The following is a 23,807-nucleotide window of genomic DNA, read 5'->3' as shown; positions in this document are numbered from 1 at the left end:
AGCCCATGCAACAAGCAGCCCATGCAACAAGCAGCCCATGCCCACACAAGAGAATTTGTCGAATTACGGAGTTAAAGAAAAACCTGGACTATGTTTCCACTCTATCTCTAATAAAGTAAATCGTACTTCTGTTAAAGTTTGTCTCTCGAAGCACGAGAGAAACATAATCCTATTGTCTATCTTAGTGATGGGAACTAAACTAACTTTTAAAAGTTAAACTAAAACTAGTTTTCAACTAAAATAAAGTAGTTAAACTAAATATTTATCATGAATTTCAAAATATAGTTAAACTAAACTAAATAAAATTAATTAAACACTTCATGACTTTGTGTTTTGGGAGGGTAGGGCGGGGTTGAACTAGACCTATATAGATGTAATCATCTTAACTTATCTTATATTAGTTTCTATTGTACACCTACGGTTCGATCTTATTCTTGTAATATTTTAGAAATATTTATCCATAATAAAATCAGTATTAAGGAATATGTTTATTACATAAACTTTAATGCACAATAAAATAAAAAAAAAATATGTCTAAATAAATATTTGTGCTTGTATTTTTGCCTTGAATTAAAACCATTAGAAAAGGATGGTACTCTTTTTTTTTATTATATCTATATTATAAAGTAGAATGTGTGGTGTATGTATGTATGTATGTTACTTATAGACATCAAAACCGCTTGACCAATCTTGATAAAACTAGGCAGGAATGTTCCTTGGGTACCAACTTAGACCGTAGTGTATGTATTGTAGCCCTAAAACAAACTTAAGACCCTCAAAAAAAAATTAGTTGTCCGACTCTATTACAGCTATAGTATTTTATGGATCTAGGCCATGTCTACAATGTTGACATGAGAAAAGATAGAAAGGATTTAGACCTAGATCTAATTTTAAGAAATACACTTTGCGCATATAAATTTTTACTTTGACACATGAAAAGACAAAAGAAGATCCATTGATTTCATTATATAATAAAATTAACCTTCAATTTTGTGTTTCAAAAGCATTTTTTACATTAATTAGTTCCTTATATCTGTGATTACAGATTTCCTGACGAACATTCTTTCATTAGACAATACCGTAATGAATCGCGTACTAAAAATTAATTCGGTTAATTGTTTACTTTATAATCCCATCCCTAGATCTAAAACTCTAATTCAACTTTAAGATGATAAAACTTCTCTTCGCACAGATAGTTTTATACTTCAACAAATAAACATATTAATTAAAGTCCATTCATTTCATATTTTGATCAAATAAACATTCAAATTTGGTTTTCTAAAGCTACATTGAACCGTCGGAGCTGCGAAGCGAAGTTGAGATAGGCTTAGATCTATATTCATTCATGAATCACGTACTAAAAATTATTTCGTTTAATTGTTCACTTTATAATCCCATTCATTTAACAAAGCTATCGCTCTTTTCGTTTTAAATAGATATGAATGTATCGGCTACGGGTAAACCCATTTTCGCCAAACTAATTTTATTTTCGTAGCGAAAGAGAAATAACGTGAAAGGATCATTAGTTAAGTTTAATATACATCTAAATCCAATCCACTAGATTAGTAAACACAAACTTAGGCCCGCAGACCGCGGGTAATGTCTGGCGAACATCCTTTCATTAGACATTACCAAATAGTTACACATTAACAGTGATTAACACATCTCTCTACTTAGTCTATTCCTAGGCCTAGGCCTAAAACTCTTATTGAACTCTAAGATGATAAAACTTCTTTTCGCAAAGATAGTTTTATGCTTTAACACATAAACATACTAATTATTGTCCATTCATTTCATATTTTAATCAAATTAACATAAAAATTTGTTTTTCTAAAGTATTTTTAATACATTCGTTCGCTGTTCGCTAAATAAAGCTGCGTAGCCGTGTTGAGATAGGCCTATATTCATTCATGAAAAAAGGTCACGCTTGCACAACACAGAATGAACTCTATAAAAGCCAATTTTTAACTCTAGATTAGTGTAGATTTAGATCTATGTCTACATCAAGATCTACTTTATACTGTAACACATGAACATACAAAATTAAGTCTATTCATCTCAAATTTTAATCAAATATATGTAGACCTACAAGCAAATGTTTTAATTTTAATTTAAAAAAATGGATTTAAGCCTATTAGCTATTCTGATCTGATAGCTTCATTCACACTATTTTTACATTGACAAATTCGCTTTACTTATTACATTATTATTTCGTTTAATTGTTTACAAAACACTCTCAGTGACTATATCGACAGTAATGCGCAAATAAAGACCCGCGGGTCGCGGGTAACATATGTCTAGTTAACTTATATATCGGAAAAATCTTAATTAGAAAAAGTTTAAAATCTCATTAAATAGCATAACTTTCAAATTTCAAATTTAGATCTAGTATCCAAAGAAATAGAAACGAAATTGTTGGAGTTTTAAAACATTTGACCTGTATAACTACTTGTAGTGTAAAATACATGCTTGACTAACCATGCCGATGTGCTATTTTTTTGTCTGACCACTAAAAATACAACTAACACTGTTGCATAACGTTAAACGCGCAAGGGAAAAAAACAGGGTGATGTTGTCATTATGAACTCATGGACTGCACACTCAGTACACTATATAGGCCTACACGTGTACGTCTATCTGGCCAGGTTGTTAAAATCAGTCGGACACACCGTCTATTTACTTTTTGGACAGGGAGGGTGTGTAACTATTTTAGTGTAAAGATATATCTACGAACATGCTTGACTAGCCACGCCAGTGTGTTATTTTCTTGTCTGACCACTCCACATTAAGCAAACACTATTGCATAACGCGTAATGAAAAAAATGCTGGGTAGTCTTGCAGTATCATCGACTACACACGTACAGTACACTTGACCCGGGGTCGGGAACCTGCGGCTCGCGAGCCACATGCGGCTCTTTGGGTGTGAAGCTGCGGCTCTTTAGTTCCAAACGCAAATATTATTTATTTTATCGAAACATTTTTTCAAATAGTTCTGAATATTTTAACGAGAATTAGCCACCGATTCTATTTCTCAGCAACTTGTACTCTTTTTTCACCCCACCCCTCCCCTATCACATGCTTCGTCACTGTTGTCAGTCGCTGGAAGCTCTCGGCCGTCGTCGGATGTTTCTATGTAGGTTTTAAATCGCTTTCGACGCAAGACGAATTAGCATCTTCACCACGTGCTTTGGCTGTTTCGAATAGTTTGTTGTTTCAAGTCAATGAGTTAGAAGCGATTATCTTCTCCAGGTTAGAAGCAATCTACAAGTAATGCTAATCTGGCACACTTTGCAGTACCACTAGAAATTTGCGGGAAAAGGCAAACCATTTATAGAAAAACTGCTTCATACATGCATCTGAAGAACTGATTCATGATTTCAAAAACAAACCAGAAATTAAAAAAAAAAAATCAAAGATTTGCCATTATTCGCTTAAACAGAACAAGATAATATAGCTTAATTGTCTTCAAATGTAACATATTTGTAGGCAAAGATATCCAACTTTCTTCTGTCTTATCACTTGATATAGATGAGTCTTGCAACATAAAGACACGGCACAAGATTTCCATTTTGTCAGCTATATGTCTTCCCAAAGGTCCAAAAGAAGAAACTCTAGGATTGCTACCACTGTCGTGACAAACAAGAAGAGAAGATATAGCGCATGCCGTGCAAAAATACCTTGAAGACATTAAGATCGCTTTTATTAAAATCATTTAAATAACACCCGATGGAGCCAGATGTATGACAGGAAAAAATAAAAGGGCAACAACGACAAAATAAACCTCGAAATTCTTACGTTTTACTGCAAAATACACCAAGAAGCACTTTGTGCCCAAACATTTCCGGCCGAAATAGTTGAGGTCATAAATTTGGTAATTAAGATTGTTAACAGCATGTTGTCAAAAGCACTCTACCGTCGTCAGTTTAAAGACTTCTTAAAGGAAATGGAGACTCAGTATTCCGACCTCCTTATTGCCAACAAAGTGCGATGACTTTCCAAAGGTTGAAAGTTTTTTTTTTGTGCTTGAATGAAATAAATACATTCCTAAATGATAAAGGCATTAATTAACCTGAATTAGAGACGACAATGGTTGCAAGCATTTTTCTTTATGGTGGATATAACATCGAAATTAAATGAGCTGAATCTAAAGCTGCAAGGAAAGTAAAACCCAGCCGAATTGTTTTGTTTTGAAGAAAACATTTTTTTTTTGCAGAAGATATTCAGAGCGGCAAATAACTTCATTTTCAATGTCTAAAGCAGTATCGCGATAAAATCAGAGCAACTTTTGACACGAATTACTTCAGCACAGTTATACAAAAAATCTAAGATGAATTTCTTGATAAATTTAAGCAGTTCAAAACCAACAAAACTATTCTAGCATTCCTGGTACACCATTTCAACACAAATAGTCACGAAATCCACATTGATCCATTTGAAAATGATACTTGATCTCTAGAAGTGCAATTGCTCGATTTAAAAAGTAAGGTTTTGTTGGGTAGAAAATTTACAGAGTTGAAATCAAGTTGGAAGTGTTGGAGGTCCAGAAATGTGTGTACGTAACGCAACAAAAGTGAAAATATTTCAAAGAAATGCCGCGAGATGATGAATTGAATAGTCTTCCAGATTGCTACATCTTTGGATCGACATATTCGTGCAAAAAAACGTTCTCTTGTATAAATAGAATGAAAAGTAAAGTAAGAAGCCAACTTACAAATGAAAATTGAGAGTCGTGTTTGAAACTAAAAATAAGTTATGAGCCAAATGTATCCAAACTTTCTAAAACTATGCAAAGGCATCGCTCCCACTGACTTTGTTTGCTCAATTGTTTGTTAGTGAAGTACAAGTTAGTAGTGTAAGTAGGCCTAAATGTTTAATAGCTTTGGTTGTTACCGAATTAAAGATAATTATCTAATAACGCCATATATATTATTTAATTTATAGTGAAAAACACTATATATATATATATATATATATATATATATATATATATATATATATATATATATATATATATATAGGAATAACACGTTTAAAAAGAGTGTGTGAGTACTATTTATTGTTGGCAAGAAAAAATGTTGTGGCTCTTTAAAAACTTTAAAATTTGTAAATTCTAATTTTTGGCTCTTCCGATTCAAAAGGTTGCCAACCCCTGCACTAGACCTACATGTGTATGTCTAGCTGACCAAGTTGTTAAAATCAGTTGGACACAAGTCTATTCACTTTGTGACCAGAGAGGATGTGTATTGAAATTTTCTAGAGTTAACTATCCTAATGCTTTTACATCTATATAGTTGCTGTCGATTTAGACTTAGATCTCAATAATAAGTCGTAAGACTATACAAAGGATGTACTTGATGTTCCTGCAGTTAAAAAATTATTGTTTGCCGCAAATGAATTGATTAAAACCACTAAATATTGACCTAACTTACTAATCAGATTCCCACTATAAACAGAAATTAAAAACCTCCACGTGGCTCACAAAAAAATTCGGAACATAGAAGCTTTTAGCAAAAAATGTTTAAAATTGTATAATACTGCTACTTTCAGTTGCAAATATTTACTCCCACATCTTCTACCAGCATCTTACTTTACCCTCTTTAAATGCAGACCGACTAAATAGTTGTAAAGTGCATCATTTTTTTTTTGATAATCAAAGTTATTGATATCACATGACCAGAAAGCAGGGAAGTGCCTTTCAACCCTGACTACATGTTGAAAAGATGTACACAATTTTAATTAAACTTTTTATTTAGTAACTAAAAAAAAATTATTGAATTACGATTTTAACTAAACTTTTTTTTTTCTAGTTAAATAACGGCCTTAATTATTTTTTTTAGTTAAACTAAAGTTTCTAGCTTTTTAGTTAACTTTTGCCCATCACTAGTCTATCTACACAGCAATATGTACAATCTTTTTTTTCTAGATACTCGAAGAAAAATCGTAATCTTCAACTTCTTATTAGACAAACACTATCAGCGTCGACTGTGTCTTATGCATATAAGTCAAACGGAGGTAACACTCAATTAAACAAATCCAATAACACATGTGAAAGGCCAACAAAAGAAGATAGTCGACGCTGATAGTGAATGTCGAATGGAAAGTGAAATAATAACGAAGGGAACCATCGAATGTCATCAACCTAATTATCTAAGTCCATGATAACTAGTAAAGTAAAGTAGTAAAGTTTCCCATTTCAGACCTTACTATCTATGGGGCAGATGATGTTAAGGTCATCTGTTTCCTTGGCCAACGGTTAAAGAGCCTTTTTATTTTCCCCAACTAAAGTCAGGTACCCATTAGAGTTGGATGGACTCAGAGGCGCCCTAAACATCCCCAAATTAAAAATCCCAGTCTTCACCGAGATTTGAGCCCCGTACACAAGGTTCGAAAGTCAAGCGCTTATCCACTCAGCCACCGCGCCCTCATGACAACTGCTTCTCTATAAAGCTGCGAAAAGTACTATGTTCTCATTTCGCTATTCTTCCTAAAACCCCGTCTGGTTTTTTAATTCGCCGCGTCATTGTCTTTAAGTCAAAACTTTTCAATTTTTAAGAAACAAGTAAGCTTTCCCGCCAAATTCCTAATCCTGCCAGAACAGTGTCTTTTGATTGTCCAATAAACGGCTGCCATCGCAAACCACCAGAAATATTTTCCATTTGCAGGAACGACAGTGTTTCTCAGACACTTTCCTAACCAGATAACCCACACTGAGAACCTACACTGCTTCTTAACAACTTAACTGCTTCTCACTTTGCTGGCCATGGGCGCCCACAAGGGGGTGCAAAGGGGTGCATTTCTGAGTAGCCAAATTCTAGCCATTGTTTTGCACCATCAGATCAATTAAAATCTAAGTAGCAACTGAACAAGTAGTGCTTGTACTGGTGACTGAAGTAAAGTTGATGTAGACAGCCTCAGGCTTATCAGGAATTGATGGCAACTTAACATGTAGTGCTTCCACTGAAATAAAGTTAATATGGATAAACTATTATTGTAATAAACTAGAATAGGGTAATCTATAGTTCATGTCTGACCATGTGCGCTTTATTATAGGCTTGCAATTCAATATTCTATAGCACGTTAGTCGTGACATTTTGGTTTCATTTTTACATAATTAAACTTATTATTATATTTGATAAAGGCCTAGAATATGATACAAGTTTTTTGTTGTTGTTGTTTGTTTGTTTTTGTCTTGGAGGAAAAATAATTGCCAGCTGTCTTTCGATTTGATAAATGTGAAAGTTTCTGTGAACAAGAGTGAAGAGTGCAGTCATCTTGGTCAATGTATTTACATCTTGCGGAGTTGCAGTCAATGTTAGCTCTCGATTAAATAGCAGGTGAAACACGTCCATCAGTTTACGATAAAAAAGATTAAGAAAGTTCTTCTCATGCCATCGGAGTCAAAACGTTGTTAGTATTAACGGTGCACTGGCAGCAGCAAGAAACCACTATACACGAGCAGCAGCAGCAGCAGCATGAAGTAAATGCGTTTTCTTGGTATTTCGGTAATGAAAATGCAGATATCTCAGGCACTGAACAAGTGTGTTTTGAGGTTGGATTTGTTGATGGTGATAGTATTCAAGAAGAATTCATTGGTTTTATCACTGTCGTTAAGAAAGATGCACTGCCTGTGTCTAACGTCATTGTCAGTGAATACATTATGTACATTTTTCACATGGACAAACTACAAAGCCAAGGCTACCATAGCTGCCAGTGATGGGTAGCACTCAAAACTGTATTCAGGCAAGGATTCGTGAAAAATATCCAAATGCAGCCTTTGTCCGTTGGGCGTCCCACAGACTTAAACTTGTTATCATTCACATGAATGACGTTTTAGATATACGTAATGCTGTGGGTGTCATCAAGAATATTATCTATTTCTTCCGTAACAGTCCCAAGCAAGAGCGTTGGTGCTAAATTTACCTCTTTCGTGTGAGACACCATGGACTGAGAAATAAGAATTCATTCGGACTTTAAGTCACAACTTTGAGAAGATCTTTGAATGTTTGGCGTATTTTAAAATAGCGGTTGTAAGTGAAACCAGACAAACTGAATATTTGTTCCTGCTTCTTATGTATTTCTGATTTAATTGTCGTCAGTTATTCATCTGTTTTTAAACAAGTTTCTGTGATGTTGCAGTCTGTCCATCTTAGAGTAAGTGGCCGCTTAACAGCACATCTGTGGTCGTATGACATAATCAAAAACCAACTTGACCTTGCTGAGGAAATCTTCGGGGATGGCATCTTGTCAAAGGCGAGACTGCTGGCAGAAAAACTTGGTATTGAGTTGGTGCTGTCGAGAATTTCCAGTCGACAGACACACCGGGCAAAAACCACATGTTTGCATTTACAAAGCACGGCTTTACATTCCGTCTCTTGATTTGTTAGTTTCTTCATTAACGTCTCGCTTCTCAAGCAATAACAATGCTCAGTTCAACCTGTTTTGTCTACGTCCTAAAACGAAGCAAAAGCTTTAACGTACAGAAAAGTATCAGAACTGCCAGGTAAACGTTCATTGCAGGCGTGTCCATCGCCACGAGAAGCAATGCAGAAGTAAAGTTATTGACAGTTTCGGCAGCGTTTGCATTTTTATTTTGATTGACCTTTGGGATGCACGGGCCGCACGGATAAACGTACCAACGTGTACAGTAAATAGTTTGTTTATATGTTAGTGTTTTTTTTTATTTCATGAAACAAGTATTTACTTTACAGTGCATTTAATATCGCATGGGGAGGGGGGGGGCGAGGCGGCACCAGTTCTTTTCTTTAATATTCTCTAGAATAAAAAGTTGAAGCTACGACTTTTAGGCATAGGTAGCAACTTGCACCCCCCTGCAAAATATCTTGCGGGCGCCCATGTTTCTGGCCCATCTAATGTCAATGATCCCTTTGTAATTTTTTTGTGTGGATCGAACCGAACTCTAGCTGCTTAGGCGGAAATCAATTTTCTCTCCAGGGCTCATCTGAACATTCCGTTCATGTCCAGTGATAAATAGTGCGATGCACCGTGAGTTCTTGTGCAGGTTACATTTACAACAATACAGAAAGCAGCTTGTAGATGGGAAAACTGATAGTGAAGAGATTACAAATGTGCGTATAAAAGGTCTGAAAATAAGGCAACATTTTGAGTTTTTTGATGTCTCCAATGAAAACACAAAGTCTGACTGCGTTTATAAAAAATAGTACAAAATGGTAAATAGAAAATGTCTTTTGTAAAACCCGTTAGACAGAATAAGACATTTGAAAATAATACCAAACACGGTCATTCTTTGAATTCACTGACACACGGATACAGGACTTCTCTATTTCTTTGTATTGTCAAGACTCCACATGTCTGTTACATTTTACCTGAGGTGAAAGGTCACATTACTTAAGCATATTTGCCCATTCAAAAAAAAGCTTAGACTTAGGCGTCTGCATCCGTGGTCTACGTGACCTCCTAGTGACACCTATCTAATTGACTGTAGACTCACAACTAATGGCCGTTGTATGGAGCAGATTTATCTGACAGACGAACTGCGTCCAGCGCAAACAGCAATTAATTTATAGAATATTCTGTCAACTTCCTGAAACAATCCTGTCGAGTGAAATAACTTATAATGTTATAGTAGCCACTGATCCGTTTCCTCTTAAGTTTCTATATAAAGTTACGAAACTGAATGTATCTATCTGCATCCGTATTAGCCATGCAGAGAAGATTTTAAGAAATAGTTCTTCCACAAATCAATGAAAAACAAAGAGTTTTTATTTACTTTTCTATTAATAAGTGAACAACTGTTTATTTTATATCTTCTAACAACAACTATTATTGCCGCATGCTTTTATATCCTTTAAGTATGCTTGATACATAATGAACTTTTAACTATTTAAATATTTAACAGTAGAAAATACAAAGAAGCTTAATATCATTTTTAGTAGAGCAAGTGATAAGAACACAAGATTTTCTGTGATATAGTTGTGCATTAATCTTACACTAAAAGTGCGTTGTAAAAAGTTTCACTTAATAAAAACATAATTTAAAGCAATAGTCTGAGCCTGTTAACAATGTCGTACAATTCTTTAGATGTCTAGATAAACTTTGTCGATGTATAATGCCCTCATCATAAGACCTGAATATAAAATGTTGATCAGTTTTTTGTCTTTAATTTACAGTAAGTTCCGAATCTGAACCATTCACCAAAAAACTATGTATGTGTTACTGTTAACTTTGACGCTGGCTGTTCTACACGTCAGCAATGCCAGGATTTCAGAGATTCCAGCCCCTGAGCCACTGCAGGAGTGCTACCAAAGAGTAGAGACCGAGAATGTTGATTCTTATATTGGAAGTCTCTACAACTGGCACTGCGAACACATGATGTCCGGTAACTTAAGCTCAGAAAACACAGAAACCAGTGACCCTCAAGCCGCTGAGTAAGTCGAACAAGAAGTCAAAATACGAAGCTTAGTTAAAAAAAATATTCCGGTTTGATCTTCGATTAGACAGCGATTCATCAATTAATGATCTGTAGAAATATTTAATAAGTCGCTTATTATTTGTTGAGGGCGCGGTGGTCGAATGGTTAAGCGCTTGGCTTCCGAACCTGGGTTCGAATCCCGGTGAAGACTGGGATTTTGAATTTCTGGATTTTTAGGGCGCCCCTGAGTCAACCCAACTCTAATGGGTACCTGAGTTTAGTTTGGCCACATAACACCCTGCTCGTTAACCGTTGGCCAAAGAAACAGATGACCTTAACATCATCTGCCCCATAGATCGCAGGGTCTGAAAAGGGTAACTTTATTTATTATTTGTTGGCCCATTGACTTGGTATTGATTCGCTAATAAACCACCACTAGGAATACGTTCATCAGAAGCATCTTGAAGATGTATTATTACTATGATTATGACTTTAGTGCAGTGGTTCCTAAACGTTTCGCTCTTGGCACATTCAGAGCATCTAGCGGAACACTTTGTTTGTTTTGTAGCGAGATTAATTCCCCTGGTGGTCTACTAGTTCATTATTCCAGTAGGTCGTGGAAGACCTATTCAGGCCTTCCGTACGTTAGGGTTCCGCGGAACACAGTTTGAGAAACACAGTATAACGCTTCTTCTAGGTACCTGTAGCAAGCTCTATGAGTTTAGATCCAATCTCTTTTATAAAGAGAAGGAGGGAACTGCAGACACTTCCTTTTCGTCTTTAGGCGCTCAGGAAAAAACATTCTTCAAAGAATTCTTTAGCGACATAGGGATTCAAACTCATGCCCCTGAGTTAGGTCTCCAAGATTATGTCCATCAGTCACATATTAATCATGTTGTTTGTAAAAGTCGAACTATTTCCCCATTAAACAGACAAATGTATTTACACGATATTCAGGTAAGTTAAATTCGGAAGAATGACAAACTAAATGATTTGTGGTTACTATCGCTACCCAAAGGTATCTAATGAAAATAACTCTTAACGAGTTTACAAACCCCCCCCACCCCCCCACCCCATGACAATGTGCATGTGAGAATAATTTGTGTGTTTGCTTCATCTTTCTTTTCAAGGTACATTAAACAATTATATGAGAAATCTTTAACTATCGAAGCTGCCCCCGCAAGAAGAAAGCGTCAGTCCACATTGCCCAGGTGTGTTAGGAAAGAGTACCGCATGCTGACTCTAGAGGAGAGGACCAGATATCATAACGCCATCAATACACTCAAGAGAGATACGGTGAGAGGTTTTTCAAATGCAGTTTTGGATTGAGGATTCCTGTCCATTTGGGACCCATTAGTTCAACTCATTTAATTGTTGCTGTTTTCTGGAAAAACAAATCACTTGCATACATTTGAAACACACCATCTCTTTGGTTGACACTTACAGGAGATCGCGAGCTTAATATTAAACCAATACCACTCTGTTAATAACAAACGTTCACTTAATTAGTACCAGAGAACGTTAATTCTTGAAGAGAATTGTATCTATCTTCACCCTCTGACGACCTTTAAATTAAAACGCAATACCATACCCCTTTATAATAGACAAGGGGTTCTCAACCTGTGGATCGCCATCCTCTTGGGGGTCGATTGACAATTTGTCAAAGGTTATTCAAGGCCATCAAAAATATGGATATTTTTTTTTTGTCAATTCTAACATGTAAAACTACACACATACAAAGTTTTGATTTTCATTGAAATTTCCTATTCCTATAATTAGATATTGCAGAAGACTGAATCAGTTTTTTCAAACATTTTAATTGTCGCAGTAGAAATATTTTTAACACTTCAATGCACATCAATGCATAACGTTACGCCTGGTCGTGTTTTTTAAAGCTCTGGACTGTCATCTGTAAGGTCAAGAGTCAGTGTTAATATTAGGTCCTTTTTTTTTCTTTATTAAAGGATACCTCATCTACATTAGTGAAAGCACAGTTACTTATACTCATGAATAAAAATAAGTTACTGTTGGGGGGGGGGGCGGAAGGGTCGCGGCGAAGTGAGGAATTGTAAAAAAAGGTCGACGATCGAAAAAGGTTGAGAACCACTGTAATAGACCCATCTATTGATAGAGAGCTTAAGTTTTGAATTATGTCATGTTCTAAGCCAATCAAAAAGTGGAAGCTGGGGATAAATGTGTACTTCCGGGGCGCTGCTCGGCAGGAGACCTGATTACACTGTGACATAATCAGCATTTGTTTTCTATTATTCCTTTCATATTGTGTTATTGTGTTTCAGGGAATAAAAGTGTTTCTTGTTTTTTTGGGACTAATTTATTAGTGTGTATGTTAAAAACCAGTGTTTCGGTGCATAGCATAAATAATATGATCATCAATGAATCTATGTACTTACCCGCCATCTTGGTAACAAATGGCCGATACATAACATAATGTTAGATTACTAAATAACAAAATGGACGAACTGGATTGTTGCTACAGACATTTCTACCAATTCCGTGAAAGCTCGCTAATCTGTCTCACTGAAACATGGCTAAATGAAATTATTCCCGACACATCAGTAGACTTGGATGCGTTTCTTTTGTACAGATCAGACAGGACAACTTATAGTGGCAAAACAAGAGGAGGAGGACTGGCCATTTATGTCAAGAAACAGTACTGCTGTGTCAACAATATCTCAATCAAAACTAAAGTGTGCACGACCGATATTGAACTACTATGTAACAATCTCAGGCTATACTACCTGCCGAGAGTAAAGTTTCCCCTTTCAGACCTTGCGATCTATGGGGCAGATGATGTTAAGGTCATCTGTTTCTGCCGAGAGAGTTTACACAATTTTGCGCCGCGCAGCCAACAAGTTCTGATGCTGTCCGACTAGTTATGGGAGATTGCAATCATCTTTCGTTAGCTCAACACTTGCCAACTTATAGTCTTAATTGTCCTACAAGACACGATAAAACCTTGGACATGTGTTATAGGAACATAAAAATGGCCTACACATCTCGGTCGTCATTTCCCCTTGGAGAGTCGGACCACACTTACACCCACGTACAAACCGGTTTTAAAAACAACAAAACCCGAAGTACAGTCCATCCAGTTACGGTCTGATGACGCTGTTTTACAGCTACAAAGTTGTTTGGAGCAAACAGATTGGGACATGTTTTTAAACAACTGCCCAGACAGATGAACTTAACACAACTGTTAATTCGTACATCCAGTTCTGTGAAAAGATGATTATATCAAAGAAGAAAATTAAAAAAATTCAGTAATAATAGACCCTTGATGACCAACATTAAAAATTAACATTCTGTCGTCATCGAGAAGTACATAAAAGTCTTATAAGCGCTGGTTATGAGTGTGTATGTGTTTATATCGTGTGTGAATGTTGTTCGTATGTGCATGTATATCGTACATCTATATTGTTATTGTCCAGTAGTTACGTTGAGGTTGTCAATTGTAGTCAAAATGAATTTCCATTTGTTTGGATCAATAAAGTTATCTTATCTTATCTTTTCTTATCTTATCTTAAATAGTCAGGTGACAGAGAAATTCTTCCGCTGATTTTGAACCTCGTTCAATAGAGATTGGATAAAGAGGGACATGGTTTAGCACTGGATCCCAGAACGATAGACTTCTATGTAGCCTAGATGCTTAATTGATATGAAACACTGTACAAGTGTGACACAATCTTCACGCGATGACTGTTATTATATGATGATAAATAATAAAATAAATGACTATCTTCAACTTTCTAAGTGCTTTACTCCCATCTTCAGACGGTGAGGCCCAACAAATATGACGTCATCGCTGCCTACCACACAGGCGTGAATAATGCAAGAGCTCATGGTGGTCCAGGTTTTCTTGGCTGGCACAGAATATATCTGATGATGTGAGTTCATGAGACAGACTCTATAGTCTTTGCGCTTTTGTATATTTTGCCGTTGTGTCGAAAAATGGAGACTTTTGATAAAGTATTTAAAATATCTCAACAACAAACAAAAACGCAGGAAGTTTGTGTTACACCAACAAACTCGTTTGCTACTCTACATATTGGTTCTCCTTTAGTTGCATAAAAAACAAGTATACACTATTGCAGTGGTCTTCAACGGGGGCGATATCGCCCCCTAGGGGGCGTTTTCGAGATTTTGGGGGGCGCTGAGAGCCAAAGGGGCGGTAGGGGGGCGCTGGGCACAAAATGGGGCGGTAAGGGGGTGCTGAGCATAAAGGCGGAAAGAAGAAACTAAAGGTGCTCTGAAACAAAACAAATTAAAAAATTCTTCAACATTAAAGCTGGGAAACTAGATATAAACAAATTAAAGTTAACTTGCATTTAATTTAAGAACAGAAACAGCGTTAGAAATAGAGTTCGGGAATCCCATTTTCTATTTTTAAATTCTTACTCTTTAGCTATGATTTAAGAGTATTTTTTGTCCTTGGATCTCGCGCGTATAAACGTTTAAGATTTGATAAACAAAGTAGGGAATACGCCTTTTAGATTATAGTTTATTTTATCTACATATGTCAATATATTGATATGTAAATGTTAATTGCAAAAAACATTAAAGGTAACATTTAAAAGAATAATTTAACTTTTTAAAAAAAACAAAAAACATTGATAAAATGTTGTTACGAAAACTCACAGGTATGTCATGTAATATTTCCTTGAGATTTAGTGAATTGCCACTAAAAAAAAAAGTAAGTTCTACTTTGATGGCATTTTCAGATGAGGTTATGAAACCAAGTCGGCTTCACGAACATATAGCGATATCCAAAAATAATTTAAGAATATTCATGAACAATTATAAAAATCTACTATTAAAACAATTATAAAAACAAAAACGGCAAAGCATGATATGTTTTAATGGCTTCTTAGAAAAATGTATAACTTTAAAAAATTCTTCTGATATTGTTGAAAAATTGATTAAAACTAGATTAATTTTAAAACATATGTAACACACAAAGACTTTTTTTCTGTTAGAGATGAAATATTATTTCAAAATTATCTAGTTATGTAGCTTCTGAGGACATATAGGAAACCATCAGTGGTTGGACGCTACAATGACTTTATAGGTAATATAGAATAAAGAACAAATCTATTTACTATTCACAAGAAAAGTTTAGCCCGCAACTTCATTTCTATTTGAATCTAATTATAAAACTGTAAATAAAATACAAACCCATGCCGAAAATAAGCGCATCTTTCAACAGTTTTATGAAACAAATGATGAAAAAGGTGTTAGACTGTTAGACTCTTGTTGTAAACTGAAGTTCGCTGGACTTCGAAAGGGGTTTGTTAATTGTTATGGCTCGTTTTTTTCAAGCTCTTAAATATTTTTTTTTTTGAGAAACGGGAAGTTTCAACGGTTGGCGATGACTTAAAGCAGGTTTAAAAAAAACTGTTTTACATGGTAGGCATCTAACACAAATGAATGAAACGAACCTCCGACTGCTAGGAAAGAGATTGACTTTTATTGATAATCTCATTTTCTCTTTTATCGAGATATCAAATCTATTTTAAAGAGTTTTACAATCTCACATAACTTGTTTGTTGACAAATGAATTACTGCCCAAGGACACCGATATATATGCAATTCACATAACAATGCTTTATGAAGAAATTAATATTCGCTTCTAAAATTTTAAAATATATATATAAATGACAATTATTAAACATCTGTTACTGGCGTTCAAATTGAATTGCATGAAAAAAAATAGATTTACAAAACTATGTCTTCAGTAAAAAGAATGTAAACATAGGAGGCACACAGTGGCGTAGCTAGGAAATTTGAAAATCACCCAGGCCCCCATTTAAGGGGGGGGGGCAAATTAGTGCTTTTTTAATTAATCAAATTAAATATTACGTAAAATGCAGCGGCCCCCAAAGATGTCAAGCACCTTGGCCCCCAAACGATGGAAATTCCTAGCTACGCCCCTTGAGGCACAACAGAGATGTGGCTGCATTTAAATGTTTCATTAAAATTCCAAAACTGTGGTCAAAATTGGAATTATGTTTTAGCTTTTCAGTAAACATACATGGTTAACCTAGATTTAGTGCGTAACAAAGTTAATGAATAAGCAAAGAAATAGACTGGATGTAGCAAATAGAGGACACCTTCGCCTTGCCTTGGCTAACTTAAAGTTTGAAATTTCTAATATTGTCAGACTGCAGGAGGCACAAATTAGCTTAATTTCTTTTTGTAGTGAATTCAACAATAATAATATTTATATTAAAAAATAAAATAAAACTAAATTTACAATTAAACCTAAAAACAGTACGCCCTAATATTCAAAAATTTAAACGGAGACTATTCTTAGGATTTGAAAGAAAGTCTTTACAATAAATTTTTGTGTGTAATCACTGCAAATTATTTGACATATTTTTTGCATAATGATAATTTTGGCTGTTTTTGCCTATAATTCTGAAGATTACGGCTGAGTCCAGTGTTTCACATAACTACGCAAACCCAACTGCGACCTACATATTTTCCCGAATTTTATGCAGACAAAGCCTTTGTATGCTGGCTTTTCTTTGAGTATCAAATGTTTATCATCTTTATAGCGCTCACGGGGGAGGGGGGGGCACCTCTGTAACTCAGTCCTCTTCAAAGCTCGTCAGTCATAGGCCAAGGAGTTCACAACAATCGCCTTTGGCATGCGGTCATCACCCAAGCGGGATAAGTGTTATTGACAGCATAAAAATTACTAGATAGATGATATTTTGTTCAAATTTGCCTTCTCACGCTTCTTCATAACTGTTTTTCTTAGAGGGGGGCGCTGGCCGATTTTTTTAAAGAAAAAATTCGAAAAAGGGGCGGTAGGCCAAAAAAGGTTGAAGACCACTGCACTATTGTTACGATGTGCTGGCTTGATTGTATAATTTCTAGTTGCAATAACTAAGTTTAGCGGTCTCTTAATCCTTAGACATCCAAACACAGTCTGTAATATATAAACGACAAAAAGCATTGAGATTACAATTACTTAAAGTAATAATGTTAGTTTTTAAACAAGGACACAGGCCAATGTGCGATATGCTATAAGAAATATTAAAGTGTTGTGTGATGACCAAGTTATTGTGTTTTTATATGTCCAGCTGAACTCGAGGGACACCTAGACAAATAATAAGAAATTAGTGTACTTTCTAGTCATTTCAATAGTAGAGAGCTGTTATATACGTATGTTTAGTCATATGTAATACACATTGTAATTCATATTTCCTAAAAGTAATACAGATATATGACTATTACTATTAAAGGTCTCAATCAAAATATAGAAATGACATAAACTATATTTGTTTAGTCAAACTTATCGGATTAATTCAATTAAAAAAAAAAAGAAATGGACCTATCTAAATAAGCCTTGACAGTGTGTTCGCGTTCCATTGTTAGAACTTTGACAATTATTTGTGTCACTAATGGTTTAATGTTGTCTCCCTCAGTTATGAGACTGCTCTCCGGGAAGTCGACCCGACAGTCTGTGTACCATACTGGGACTCGACTCTTGAAAGCCAACTGACGAATCCATCCTTATCATCTATTTGGACGCCCGAGTTCCTCGGCACAACTCAAGGGGCCGTAGTGGCCGGCCCTTTCGCTAACTGGGTGCTGCCCAACAGAAGTCCGCTGATTAGAAATGTGGGCATCGACGGAGAACCAGTGACCACAGCCGACGTTACGAATATTTTGTCGAGAAGCAGGTACATGAGTTGACGAGATGTCACTGACCTATATCTCAGTTGTTTGACCTGTAAATAGCATTCTAATTTACCAATCCAGCTTAAATTCAATATAAACACATTTAAGATAATACAGCTTAGCCAGTTGCTTCAACATCATCTTCATTATTAAAACCCATTTGAGTCAGGGTCTCTTTTTCAAAAGCCCTGAAAAGAAAACCTGCCATTAGATTGTTACCATGGTGCCATAGCATTGGGTTTTGTAGTCTAGGGAGTTTTAATTCACAGCTGTTGGAAGTAGACACATATAAGTCACTAAACTTGAACTCTGCTTGTCCAGGTATGAAGAAATTGTAACATCTCCAACTGTTCCCGCACGGTACGACATTGAGTTACAGCACGGGTCTGTCCACGTTTACATAAGCGGCGCCATGAATCGACTGGACACTGCAGCCTTTGACCCAGTGTTCTTCATGCACCATTCCTTCATTGACTACATCTTTGAGAGGTTCAGGGCAAAAATGACCGGTGACCCTGCAGCCTATCCTACAGTGGTAATCTAGAGATTGTTTCTGATTTGGTGGGTGTGTGTGAATGGATGGATGGATGAATGAATAAATGAATGGATAAATGAATGGAAAAATGAATGGATGAATGGAAGGATAAATGAATACATGTATGAATGGTAGGATAAATGAATAGATGAATAATGAATAGATGGATAAATGACTAGATGGATAATTGAATAGATGGATGAATGAAAGAATAAATGAATGGATGGATGAATGAAAGGATAAATAAATGAATAAATGAAAAGAGCCATTAGAATACAGCAACATTTCTTCCAATGAATCAAAACAAAATACTTAAGACTATTTGTTCGTCTCATCAGCCTACAAACACCAGACATGCGTCCACTGCTACCACTGGCCTGCCTGGCGGCTCCAGACAGATTGACGGCTATGCAGCCAGCCTGGCCAATAGGGTCACTTATGAACCAGTGCCAACATGCTCTGCAGCGGCGCCTTCTTGTGGTGACAGGTACATCTCTATGTGTTACACAATCTTCAAATTTTAATAATACAATGTATTATACTAAGATGAATGTTCCTTCACTACACGCGCTGAAGTTTAATAGAAGTATTTCGAATCCATTTACATTGAACTACGTAGACAGTCTTTGGCGTCCAAATGTTAAAACTCAAAATAGAGAAATATATTCAGAATATTACCATCTAGCAAAATATTGATAATACTTATTTAAAAAAAAAAAAGCTCTTCTAAGGAGAAGAACTCCACATTTACCACTAGATACTAAATTTTAATTTGATTAATGCTTTGATAGGTACAATAAATAATTGTGCAACATTTCAACTTCATCCAAAATTGGGTGAGGGAGAAATAACATATTAAAACTTTTGGCTCGACAGACAGACAGACAGAGTAGGTTGATATAAGCTTTGTACAAAATCAACAAACAAAAGGTTTGTTCATTTCCTACGACTACTATAACGGTAGAAATTTGAATAAGGTGTGACTACAGTTTTCCTCAAACTTTAATCCGTGACGGGGTCCGAGAAATGAATTCTTCTGGCGTCTACATACAACATTCGTGATAGTGAAATAAAGGCGCAGACAGTTAATTAAAATAAACAGGGAGGGGAGATGGGGCTAAGCTCAATTGCCAGAAACCTTAGAGGTACCTAGAGCGTAAGTAGTCTTTAGGGATGTGATCATCGTAACATCACTTTCGTGGTAAGTAAGAAATCTTGAAGCAGGGGTCTGTTTTTTTGTCAGGTAAAGTCGACAAGAGACTGGAAAGTCGAGTAGAATAATGTATAAAATGTCTTGTAAGCCAAATAGTTACAGTCAATCTTGTTGTAGACATCTCTCGCAAAACTAAGACAACCTAGAACAGTGGGCTATATATTCTAAAATATTCTAAGCAGATCTAGAGGATGAAATGACGTCTCGTTAATAAATTATCATTTATTACTTAACATTAGCCACAGAACATTATTAATTAAATATACTTGAAAACAAAATTCAGTTCTATAAAATGAAACTTTATTTACCACTGGGAAATCCGTCCAGCCTTCCTAAAACGTCGCTATATCTAATTACTATTCAACTACTATTCGAAACACAACCTACTTCTAACATAACGCCATGTTGGTCTCTTGTTCGCCTGTATTTTAATAATTGAAACATTAGAAACATTAGAAATTATTTTTACTTAATTATTAACTGAAATGCTTTCGCTACAATACGAGGAACACTACATTACGTCATAAGTAGCAGGTGAAATCTGTATCAATGGCTTTTTGTTTTATATAGGTTTCTAGTCTGCCAGACAAGCACTGGCCGCTGTCTTCCCACAACAAGAACCACAAGGGCCAGGCGTAATGTGGACAACCCCAGCACACTTGACACTTGCGAGAACCCAACATTCGGACAGGCCATCCAGAACGACTACTGCTGCAGCAAGACCTGCGACACTAACCAGTGGGCGATGATCCCGGTCAGAGTGGTCAGCGTTAGGCCACCCAAGTTCCAGAACTACAGCAGTTACCCTGTTACTTCTGGCCAATTGAACAGAGAACGAGATATCTACTTCCCCAATTCAAACAGCCGTATCCACAAGTAAGTTACATGGTCTTCACAAACATAGCAAAAAGTAAGTTTTATAGACTCCACAAACCTATCAGTAAGTAATTTTTATAGTCTTCACAAACGTGAAAGCTTGTAAATTTCAGAAGAATAAATGAATTGTAACTTTACTTCTCCAGTGAAAATCTTTTATCGACAGTCTTCACTCTCTTTCTTTTATTCAAATCTGCACTAACCATATATAGAAATTTCTCTTTACTATAATTTTAAAATACACAAGAGATTAAAATTCATAATACCCTTAAAACATCATACATGGTTCACTTAATAGAATTAAACACATGCTTTGCGTTTCAATAAAAACAATATTAACAATAAAATGTATTTTTGCTTAACAAAAGATGTAAATTTCACAATAATTTTAAAATAAAATAATTCTGGAGCTTATAAATGAATTGAATAGATAGCGTGGCAGTGGAATACAAATCACTTCTTATTAAAATCTTGATAGTGGTAAAGCACTATTTGTACATAATCATCTTTATCATTGTGCCATAAATGTTATCTTCAGAACGCTAATGCTACATCGGAGTAATATTTACAAAAATACTGGTTTACATGTATTTTTATTTGAAAGAATATTGCATCACTACTGTTTTATTTACTAGCATATTGCTAATATCAATACGTAATATTTTTTTTTTAATTTAATCCTCAACTCAACCCACATATAGTCCTAACCGTTGAACTAAGCATTGTTTGAATAGTACATCTGAAATAAGAATGTTAGTCTTTACTTGGGGGGCTTTTCTTAGGCATTAGAACTAGACTATTACATTGTGAATCTCATTAGGTATATTGGCGGTCGACTAGCCAATCCTAAGACGTTTAAGAGATGTACGAAGGACAGTCCCGCAGGCCAGGTGTTTGTCTATTCAAACGGAATCAATTATTCTGGTTACTATAAGGAATACGTCATTGCTGACCACAGACAGGCGGTTTCAGTATCCATTGGATTTGTGGGGATGAAGAAACCTTCGCCAGGAGATGGTCAGTCCAGTTTAGATAAAAGTTAATTACAGTCTTTAGATTGAAGTTTACTTTTTAAAAATTTTTTTTTACAAGTTTAGATTTAAGCTTACCTTGAAAATATACGTTTTCTTTTAAAGTTTAGATTTAAGTATTTATATAATCCAAAATGTGTTAGTTTAGATTTAAATTTACCTTATACGTTTACTTATAAGTTAACCATAAGAGTTGAGCTTTCAGTTACCCTGAGAAGGAAACCATTTTATCATTCAGGCGTGACTAAAGCTCTTCTTCGAGCCCATGATTCCTGTGGGCGTGTGTGCCGTGTTTTGTGCAAGGACCCTGCTAGTAAACAATTCAAGGCATGCTCCGGGGCGGTGGCCCTAAGTGATCAGAAGCCACATATGTATGGGGCTTCCTACGACGATGGTAAGTGGTATGGCTTGCACATGTCGTTGAGCCAATGCTATGTGCAATATGTTCATTGAATGTGATATTGTGGGCTAATTATATAAATAACTGCATTGCCTCCAGCCTGCGTTAAAATATTTTTAAAGTGATGATTGGCTCGCGCAGACCAATACCACTTTTAAACTAAATGCAGTCCGCAGTAACACATAAGTCTGAGGTTTTATATCAGAGTTTCCGTCTCCTAGACTGGCTGCTGACCAAAGCTATACAGCCCAGTCTGACCTTTGGCCGAATAGCTGATTTAGGTTGGATGCATCGCCCAATTCGAGGCTATTATAGTTAGATCTAGGTTTAGAGTTACTATTGTGTTACTATATCTGCTGTTCGCGCTAATCTAATAATAGATTTAGTATGTTTACAAATGTTAATGTCGTATGTTCTAAACAAATCTATATCTCCTTATTTATATTATCTTCATCAGCTGTTATGGACTTATTTGACTACGCTTCCGATGGAGACTGCCCAAGATATAACACAGATGATTTCTATATAACATTTTTCTGTGATTATCATAACAAATTCCCATATTCTCATCAGAGATCTTATAACTAGCAGCTTACATACACACAAGTGATATAGACATGTGCAAGAATTAATGTCGATCTCTTAAATAATGTCTAAAATAATGTAGATTTCGTTGTAATGCTCAATAAATCATTGTACTAAGTATACGTACAAATGTGCTATGTACACGATATGTTTGTGCTATGATATTACATTATAGATGCTTATTAATATGAAACCATAGATTTATATATTAGACTAGACTGGACATGGAGATTTGTTAACACTACAAAAATGTCCTGAAAATTTTTAAGAAAGTTGGATCAAGGTGTTGTTTTGTAAAGTAGCTAAAAGAAGTGAAGTTTTTTTTTTCAACCCTAACCTATTTAGCATATAATTTAATTTTTAGATCTAGATCTAGTAATTGAACATAAAAAATAAGAGTCTCATAATTATTATTTTGCAACTTTTAGATACATAATCTAGAAAGATCTAGGTAATCAATCTATTTAAATATACATAAGATGATTTAAATCAACATAAATTATTTCCATCTAGGATTTTTGAAACATTATCTCAATGGAAACAAACAGGAAATAGCTTTGTTTCATTTATTTGCGTGAATATCCGAGAAATGATTTTGCATTATTTCTAAACTTTGAAACCTAAAGATCATTACATTTCTAAGACAGAAAACATTGATTGGGGCGACTTCCCTTAGAGCCTGAAAAAAGAGTTTACGTACATAACAATTATATATAGATAGGTCTGTGAATCGAACAGTCGCGAATAAGAATTTATTTCCGGTTTCCAGTCTAGTATAATATATATATAAGTCTATGTATGAAACTCTGGGTGTTGACATTTTTCTAAACTCTGAAACATAAAGAGCAACATTTGAAAAGACAAAGTTTTGAGTTTGATCAACGGGAGGTGTAAAACTTAGTTTTTTAAATTTACATTTTCTTTTTGTTGAAATGACTTTGAATTTTATGTAAATAAATTTGTTGTTCTTTAATGATAAAATTGACGAATTTTGATTGAACTATCATTATAGTTTATCCGCAAATGCAAAATCTTGAGTTACAGTGTACTCATATAAATCTTCGTCCTAG

At 35.3% G+C, this 23,807-nt stretch overlaps 1 protein-coding gene across 1 annotated transcript; it reads left to right on the top strand.

Annotated features, from left to right (window-relative positions):
• The first annotated feature begins 9,679 nt into the window (after positions 1-9,679).
• LOC106054540 (putative tyrosinase-like protein tyr-1) lies at positions 9,680-23,768 on the top strand. Its single transcript, XM_056041283.1, has 11 exons — positions 9,680-9,830; positions 10,149-10,406; positions 11,521-11,686; positions 14,183-14,295; positions 17,842-18,099; positions 18,419-18,632; positions 18,971-19,119; positions 20,416-20,721; positions 21,542-21,738; positions 21,991-22,146; positions 22,610-23,768. Exons 2-11 carry the CDS (start codon positions 10,183-10,185, stop codon positions 22,738-22,740), a joined length of 1,914 nt encoding a protein of 637 aa, XP_055897258.1. The 5' UTR covers positions 9,680-9,830; positions 10,149-10,182; the 3' UTR covers positions 22,741-23,768.
• Positions 23,769-23,807: the final 39 nt, after the last annotated feature.

Source organism: Biomphalaria glabrata, chromosome 9, assembly GCF_947242115.1.
Source record: "Biomphalaria glabrata chromosome 9, xgBioGlab47.1, whole genome shotgun sequence".
In the NCBI taxonomy this organism is placed as follows: Eukaryota; Metazoa; Mollusca; class Gastropoda; family Planorbidae; genus Biomphalaria; species Biomphalaria glabrata.
Note: the sequence above shows the minus strand (reverse complement) of the source record. Positions and strands in the feature narration are given on the sequence as shown.